General features: G+C 39.6%; 1 protein-coding gene across 1 annotated transcript; it reads right to left on the reverse strand.

Annotated features, from left to right (window-relative positions):
* Positions 1–923: 923 nt before the first annotated feature.
* LOC140931547 (uncharacterized) lies at positions 924–9,197 on the reverse strand. Its single transcript, XM_073381353.1, has 3 exons — positions 7,441–9,197; positions 2,090–3,736; positions 924–1,679 (listed from the first exon to the last, which is right to left on the reverse strand). Exons 1-3 carry the CDS (start codon positions 9,023–9,025, stop codon positions 1,507–1,509), a joined length of 3,405 nt encoding a protein of 1,134 aa, XP_073237454.1. The 5' UTR covers positions 9,026–9,197; the 3' UTR covers positions 924–1,506.
* Between the last annotated feature and the right edge of the window lie 214 nt (positions 9,198–9,411).

The following is a 9,411-nucleotide window of genomic DNA, read 5'->3' on the forward strand; positions in this document are numbered from 1 at the left end:
CGAGAGGTACCTCCAACATCAACAAGACCTCTATCACGTCTTTATTTATTTTAAAAAGGCGTTTCACAGAGTATGGCATAAAGCCCTTTGGTCTACTATGAGGCTTCATAACGTTATAACGCCAACCTCGGATCCAAGTCATTGAAAGCCTCTACGACAAGGCCACTAGCTAGCAGTCTACGTTAATGGTGGCATAGGAGACCGGTTCAGAACCACAGTCGGTGTCAGACAAGAGTGTTTACTCTCACCGACTCTTTTCAACATTTTTCTGGAGAGAAATATGACTGACGCACTAGAAGATCACCAAGGAACAGTCAGCATCAGAGGCAGAACAATTTCCAACTTACGTTTTGCTGATGACATTGGTGTCCTGGCAGGAAAAGAGGAGGAACTAACCTCCCTGGTGGATGGCCTCGATAAGTCCTCTGCAGCCTATGGCATGGAAAATAAAAGTGCTGAGAAGACCAAACTGATGACCTGTAGTCGGTAAAACTCCCTACAGTTACCGCCTTCCGGGTGGACTTCCCATGGGGACAGCCTCGGATCCGCCGCAAGCGGAGTTGCTCACATATGCCGCTGCATTAAGCTTAACATAAGGAGCTTTTAGCTTTGGCCTTGGCTAAAGGCTTCATATCGCTCACAACCTTGGAATGTCTTTTTCACCAAATAGCTCAAATAAAAATGTGCTTAGAGAACGCAGTGCAAAGTTTAACGTTTACACAGTTTTAGACCAAGGCATGTAAACAGTTGCCACATGACTTGTCATAGATAAATAAGATGTAGAAGGCTTGTTGAAGAAGCTCTCTTTGAGTAGTTGTATTATATCATGTTGTTTTTGTTTTAATATGGATCTTTTTATCGTATCAGCATTGCCGAATGAACTTGAATCAACCGAACCGTTTGCTTTAATAAGATAGAGAAGATTAACAGTTTAGGATAATGCGGTTAAATTCCTGTACGTTTTAAGGCTTGGCATTGAAGTATCCTGTTTAAATCATGAGTTTTCCCACACCTCACAAAGTTTCATTCAAAATACTTGCAAAAGAGTCTTTCATTCATAGAGAAGTTCCAGCTCTAAACAAAGTTTGTAGCTACTTATGCATTGAAACTCAGTCCATAACATGACAAATATTACAGTCTGGGCATCTACCGAAACTGTCGATTGCTTGCACTAGATTACTATTAAACATAAAGCATGCACTTTTTTTCCTAAAAATGGAAACAGTCTGTTTCAGTAGTAAAATGCTTGTCTTTTTAAAAGAAAGAATAATGAGATTATTCTCTCTCGCTTTTTATCAGTACTTGAAGGAGAAGAGAAAAGTAATTCTTAATAGTCGTTACTATTTTATTGGCTCTCAGTCAAGGTCCATACAGCGCAGTGCGTTTAGGAAACAAAATCAATGATGGCCGTTCGTCCAGGTTGCCTTCTTCGGAACCATTCGATGAAACTAGCATTCAAATTCGCACTGAACTACATTGTTACTCCATGTTCGTTGTACCTTTTTTTTATTCAGACCCACTTGTTAAATGATTTACTAATATATAAGTACCCATGATCACCAGAGAAAATGTTCCAAATATGGCAAATGTCGTGGGTGCTCCAAAGTTACTTATGAGGAAACCACCGATGAGCTCCCCTGATCCATGTCCCAAACCCCAGTGGACACCATGTAAAATACCTGAAATAGAAAAATAACATTAAAAAATGTCAACTTTATAATCCCTATTTTTATTCATTTAAAATATTTCTTCATGTCTTCATCAGTCGGCTAATTCTTCATAACTAGCTGGTACTGATTAAGTTTGGAAGATGTCTGTAAATATTCTACCGGCATTGACATCAGTCACTGACGTCAATGATAGCATAATCGCAAATTATCCTCGACTGACGTAACGCAAAACAGCAGCTTGGTAGGTTAGCTGTTTAAGAAGAGGAGAACTGGAAAATGAAACTGCTGAATTACTGAGGCGGTCTTGGTGGAAAACATCCTCCCTAAACTGCGTGATTGTTCATATCGTACGAAAGCCAAATTTAATAAATGTTAAACAAAAGGAAAATGATACAATTAACAACAGTCTCACTGTTTACCTTGCAATGTTACCGATGCTCCCTCTACCGAGTGAGTTCCCACGTAAGACATCATGGCTGCCCAGACTGCTGCTGTGGTGATTCCAGATAACAACTCAATTGGAAGAACCTTCCAGGGATCAGTAACAAGTGCATAGTAAAACAAGCGCACGGCGTAACACGTTAACCCAAGGTACAGTACACGTATTGTACCAATGTAGGCAATAAGCTTAGTGGAAAGAAAATACAAAGTAACCTCCGCGACACAGTTTACACCTGTCATGATGCTGAAGAGAATTTGAGTGCCACCTAAATCTTTAAGATGCCAAAACAGAAAAACCCGGATGAAACCCATTGTAATGCCCACATAAAATGCAGTAACCAGGAACATGGCGTGTCTTGGTCGAGTGAGAAGTTTAAGCCCCGCAATGATGCCTTGGTTGCCACGTTTAGTTTCATCATCATTGGGAGGTGTATCGTTGGTTGCCACATTATCTTCATTAGTATCTTTAGTGTCTGGTTTGTTATTGTTATTGAAGTTAAATCTTGACCCAATTACCAAGGCAATGATGTTATAGACAACAAACATTGCAAAGCAGGGGTAGTAGTTGACGTCTTTGCGCCTGGCGCTTCCTGGAGGACAAAGATGAGTTCGACTAATGGCAGTGCCGATTAAGAATGCCATTGAGCCGTAGCCAACAGATCCCCATAGCCTTTGCTTTCCATATTTGTGAGTCTCATCATTTTGCTTTAAGAGATTTACAGTAGCAGTGTCCCCTAATGTCAGACTGGGGCACGATAGTATGGTTGTCAACATTGTGGCAAAGAGTAAGTAAAGGAAGATAAAAGTGTTTTTCCTTTTAGGGGACTTTCGTGAATTTTCTTGAAGGGCGATCATGTCTGATTGAGACCACGGAGTTTCCTCGACAGATTCGTCTGCTGTTTGCGATACTCCATCCAAAGACATCTCTTCTTTTCTACCTTTTCTAACGCTAAATTCCAAACCATCAGCAAACATATTTTCTCTTTCTGGGGAAATCTTACTCAGTAAATCTGATATGCGGGAAGATCGTTTTTTATCAAGTTTACTGTTTTCATTATGTCTTGCTGTTTGCAGTCTTCGAGTACTCACTGTTGCCTGATTGTACCTCATAGAAGCATCCCTGGTATCACGAAAAACTATTCTGGAATGCCAGCGGTCATTGGACAGATTGGAGTTGTTCGGAATCCTCCAGAGCTCGCTGCCAACAGGAGAATATAAGGGGCTTTTGTTATCATCTGGAATTCCTCGGGTATTTACAGCTGTTGGCTCAGTCTCGCAAATGTTGATGGGAACGAGAGCGTAGGCGACCATTCCCGAAATTAGGGCAATCATGGAAATAATAAACAACAGCTTTCCCTTCTTGAATCGATCAGCGACGCATCCCCAAAATGGAATGAAGAAGAAAGCGATGTAAGGCTTCATTCCAGTTATGGCTCCAATTTGACTCGGAGGTAGCTCAAGTTGCTTAAAGAATAAGGCCAAATACGGCAACAAAGAACCCTGAGCGGAAAAGAAAAAGAAGTAGAATCCTTTCGATATCAAGTAAACCTTGTTCATAGTAAAACATCTTTCAGTTTTCTCTTCTTCCACTTTATCTCCATGGTTCTCATTTGTTTCGTTAGTGCCTGTAGAAGACATAATTTACTAACGTGGTCGATTCGTCTTAATGTCTTGCAATTCACTAACTAGTAGGGGTATTTCGTTGTTAAGGGCGAAATTGTGAGCTGTTTATTGTTACAGCGATAAATAAGTGATCATATCCACGTGCAAGTTCAAGTGCGCATCAGATAAATGACTGGTGGGTTGCTGGTAAATGCAGGTGACGAGAAAATCGTAAACTCGGTCTTTTGTCCTAGAATAAAACTATTGCTATTTTGTTAACAAATTAAGTTCAAATCCCATAAATGTTGAGCAGATTTTCTAGTTTGACACGTGCGCTGCCACGAATCGTCGAGCTTCCTCAATTTGTTTAAACTGGAACTGGTACAACAGATAATGAGAAACTTTTATATACCACAGAAAGCGCTCATGGGTAGCCTTCATTATTGCGCAGAAGTGGGTATCATGCTAAAATGTCTTCTTATGGTTAAGCTGTAGTCCTCTCAGGTAATAATTCTTAGTCGAGTCAACATTAAAATAATATTTTCCTTGAAACTTAAATTTTTAGATAAATTTAAGCAGATGCAGAGCCAAATGTTGCTAATGTATATCTGAGATTTGCCTGTTCATAGGCCCTCTATTTTCTCTTTAGTGATCATTGAGCGCTCGTATCGATTTTCAAAAACAAAAAGAAAGCAGCTTCTGTGTACAGGCTAATCTGATATGTATGACTCTTGATGGACTCAAAAGACAATCTTAGACGTTTACCAGAGAGGGACGATACACTTTCAGTTAATTATTGACGGCTTATAGGCTAATCCCCTTAAACTTCCCTCCTTCTTTATCATCATTGGTTTTTTTGGATTCTTTAACTTTCTTTAACTTTTTTTTTTTTGCTTTTAAAGTGTTACCGGTAATCTCTTTTTCATGATTCAAACTCCGCCGACCCCGAAAGGGCAGTAAAATTTCAACAGTGACGGACCAATGTTTGCACTGTCTCTAGCCTGTTCCAGGCTCCGAGATGGTGGTGGAAAGTCGTTCAGTAATAATAAATGCGAAAAACGCGCGGGGTCTGGGGAGAGACACCACCGCCCCCTTTCCCACGTCGTGCGCGTCTTATTTTCGCTTTGCTCGTTTTAATACGTTCCCACTATACTATCTGAGAGCCTGGCACAGGCTACACTGTCTCCAATCTCCAAGCACTGAGCACGTGACCAGTCGAAATTCACACCCTCTGATAATGAGATAGTCAAAGACAGAATGCCATGGGGTCGAGGTTAAATTTTCAAATGAGTGGGCACTAGTAGACAGTCGATTGCCTAATAAATCAGGACAGCGGGATCGATTGATAAGCAAAACATTTTCTCTATAGGAGCATTTTATTGTTTCATGAAATATTTCTCTGCCGTTCACTTCATAGAACAACTTTGAATGATCAAGGTTCTTTAGAGAACGTAAACTTACGTTGTACGGTTAATTTTCTTTTCTCCGAGGGAGCTTAAAAACATACACACCCGGCACGTTTCAGGTGCGTGGTAGAAATTAAACTAAATTCAAAATTGCCAAAGGATTTCAAAAGGCCTGACTATTGATTTACGTAACACCTGCATTGGCGTTGCCATCATGTTCACTTAAAGTGTCAAAGACGTTATATGAAAGCTAAGTGGAAATTGATTTCTCTACTAAAAAAGGGAAGCCACTAGTGGTTGTAACTACACGGAAGGCTCTTTAAAGAGGGTGTGAATGGGGTTAACCGACTAGCGACAAAGGGCAAAAAATATTACTGACTACCGACAAAATGAGTAAAAAATTACCAACTACCGACAGGAAAAATATTAACCGACTACCGACGTGGGCTGATATTATCAATATTTGTTTCCAGAAAAAAGAGCACTTTGCATTTTTTTTTTCTAGCCGTTAGGAAGTAACCTCTTTAAATTTATGACTCATCAGATGGCCTAAGGGAAAGAATTTCCTTTTTTTTTGGTTAATACAGGTATATTGCTACAGCCAATATCATAATCACAAAGTCAGACCTTAAAGATGCTACCGACTTTATAAATTTTATTGAAAAGTCAAAGGCGAAAAAACCGAACGTTTCTTGTTTTGGTCCGAGAAATGCTTAGATTAATCCTCAAAGAAGATTTTTTCCCGTTTAATGGAAAGCACTATCATTACAAACCCACGGTACCGCGATGAGCACAAAGACAGCAGTTTCCTTTCCAACTTTTTCATGGCATATATTGAAACACAAAGTTTAAGCAAAACCGTCTTTAAACCAACTGTTTGAAAACGCTACGTAGATGACATTTTTTTTCCTACGGGACATAAGTAAACCAGACATCGTAGCTTTCTTCGCGGAACAAGTAAACTTACATCACCCTACTATGAAATTCACGGCCCAAATATCTGAAAATGAGACATTCTTTTTAGAAACGGTTGTATACCAAGGCACAACATTCAGTGAAAAATGAGAAAAGCTATATCCTTGACGTTAAGACGCAATTCAAACGGAAACCTTACGGTATATACATTTTCACCTCTTATCATCCACCAGTTGTTAAAGCGCCTGTATGACAAACGAGAAGCCTTGAAAATCCTACAAACAAACTCCTCTGAAGAAGTATTTCAGATTTCAAAAGCGCTTGATGGACAGAGGGTAGCCACAATTTTGAAAGCAAAATTGCTATCAGAAGTAAAACTTACAGAAAGGAAGGCAGCTCTCCTGAAGCAAAACAACAAGGAAGAAAAAGAAATATTGCCTTTCGTGGCGCAATACAGCCCTTAGTGTCTATTATAAAAGAGGCTTTACTGAAAAAGTGGAATCTCATACAAAACCGACCACTACCTTGCCAAAATTTAAAAGAACCACATTAAGTGCTATTTCTTCGAGAAAGGAAAATTTTTGGCAAAGGACATACTTGTTAAAACCAAAACATAAGAGGGATAGATGTGCAGCCTGTCACCCCTTGCAGTTTTTCACTAAAAATAATTTAAGTATCCAAAAGGCTAGAGTCCATTAATTAATTAATTAATTAATTAATTAATTACTTTTTACTGTGCCCTGTAGTCGACAGGGAAACCAAGTTCGTATATTCATTTGGCAAACAATGGAAATAAACGATCATGTTGCATAAACAAACAAGAGTTAATGAACGGTTTAGGTGCAATCAAATGATGCATTCTTACAAGTTTTACTATTTCCTTAGGGATCAAAGTCATGAAAAGTGGGTGAAATACATAAAAAATATTAATAATTGACAAGCGTTTTTACTTATTAACTGAGATTTTCCGACAACCGACGAAAATCGAAAAGTTTAACCGACTACCGACAAAGATCGAAAATTTTAACTGACTACCGACAAAGTTACTGAATTTTAACCGACAACCGACAAGTGGACCCCCCCATTCAGATCCTCTTTAAATGGCAGCTAGTATGTATACACATATCCTAGCTCCTTTCAATAATAGAAATCACTGACATGCAGACCGAATATAATTCACAAATATAAACCACAGAAGCCCTTAGCCAGGAATGGTAAACATTAGCACCAACCTCGTGATGTAGACAGTTTCAGCTTCATAAAAAAACAAAGTCACGTTGCTTTGGATTTATTTAATTCAAAATGCTCGATTGCCTTACCTATTCACCCTATTTATTTTAATCACTGAAATAGCTGCTATTTCAAAAAATAGATAGATTATTTCCTTCTTTCCTTTTATCATCTCCGGTCATCATCACTGACATCTGAATATTCAGTGGCAGAATCTCCGTTGCAACCTTCTTTACCATCTCTGGACCCGCAGAAATAATTAATTAAAACATAAACTCCTAAAATAGCAATGCACAAAATACCAAATATAATAAATGTGGTAGGAGCACCATAATGGTGGACCATAATCCCTCCTATCACCTCCCCTGCGCCGTAGCCTAGTCCCCAGTGCACTCCATGCAATATGCACTGCATTGTAGTGGCGGCGCCTGGGCCTGAGTTTATACTGACGTAAGAGAGACAGGCAGCCCATACTGCTGCTGTTGTTATACCTGGTAACAGTTCCACAGCAAGGACCATCCACGGAATGGGAATAGCTGAGTAGTAAAACAGCCTTATCGAGTAGCAAAGTAGCCCTAGATACAAGACTTTGGCATGGCCGATTCGTTTTATTAGCTTGGCTGAAAGAAAGTACATGCTAACTTCAGCGAAGCAGTTCACGGCGGAAATGATACTGAATAGGAGCTGGCTTCCACCAAGATCCTTGAGGTGCCAAAAGAGAAATGTTTTAATGAATGCCATGAGAAAACCCAGGTATAACGCAGTGAAAAGGAACATAAGATATGTGGGACTTTTCAAGGCTTGAAGGCCAACGCTTAAGCTTGCTCCTCTTGACTTCTTGGTTTTTTCTTCAAATTTGAACTGTGTTGCTGTTAGCAAACCCAAAAACATCAGAATAGCAAAGGTGTAAAAGCAAGGAATATAATCAACAATCTCATAATCTTTGTCTTTTCCGCAGTTGTGAGTCGTTTTTAAGGACGCACCGACCACAAAGGCTCCAACACCCCAACCAATAGATCCAGTGAGCCTCTGCATGCCATATTTGTGGGTCTCTGTTCCCAGAAGTTGAAGGGTGGCGGTGTCTACCAGAGCAAGAGTTGGAGCGGAGATTAAAGTACCGAAGAATGTTATCAAAAATAACGTCATAAAGCACTTAGTTGTATCCAGTTCTACTCGTACGTTAGTCTTTTCATCCAGGTTGATAAAAAGTTCAAGAGACCAGGGTTTGGGACCTTTGAAAAAGTAAGGCATATACGATTCTTGGTTTCTGTCTATCTCAACCATTTTGTCAATTCCGGGTTCGGGAAACTCAAGATTAGGGCTGTCAATAACTGGTCTATTTATGTCTATCAAGCTGGAATATTTGGGGCCAGTAATATTACAAAATCTTTTGACCACTACTTTCTTTTCTTTGGGCCCTGGAACTAAGCTGAGAGTGAACGTACCAAGTATAAGTGCGATAATGGAAATGACCATGACTAATTTGCTCTTCTGGCACTTGTCCACGATGGCACCCCATATCGGGATAACAAGAAAATTAACAAAAGGCTTCAGTCCCATAAGAATGCCTACTTCACTCGGTGAAAGCATCAGCTGTTTGAAGTACAAAGCCAGGTACGGAAGCAATGATCCCCAAGCAGAGAAGAAAAAGAAATAAAACGCTTTGGGAATCAGAAGTTTTCGATTCACCCTGGGACAACATATCTTCTCATCACCGATGCTCTCTTGATTAGTGATGGTTTTCTTGTCGTCGTTCCACATATCTCCTCAACATATCTTCTCAATGTTTGAGTTCTTAAAACCCTTACATGAAATAATTTCAAGTAGGCCAAAGATATTTAGAGTTAGATTGGTTCTCTGTTCAATGTTGGTGCGAAACATTAAATTCCTCTGTGGGCACGTAACAATTTTGACAAATTTTTTCTTTCACAATTTGTCCTTTTCTGGCCTCCTAGTGATAATACGTGAATTTTTTATAATAAGCAACTTAACAGGTGTTTTGTTGTCAACGCCTCGGTCCCAAACCGTAACCCGGAGTGCGCGGTCTCGTTAAAAGTGTAGTGTTTGATAAGCACTCGTCAGTCACTCTCGCGCGATTTTCCACGTAAGGTGTATTTCTCACACCTTTTTTACGTAAAAATTTCAGA

This window comes from Porites lutea, chromosome 3 (assembly GCF_958299795.1).
Source record: "Porites lutea chromosome 3, jaPorLute2.1, whole genome shotgun sequence".
Classification (NCBI taxonomy): Eukaryota; Metazoa; Cnidaria; class Anthozoa; order Scleractinia; family Poritidae; genus Porites; species Porites lutea.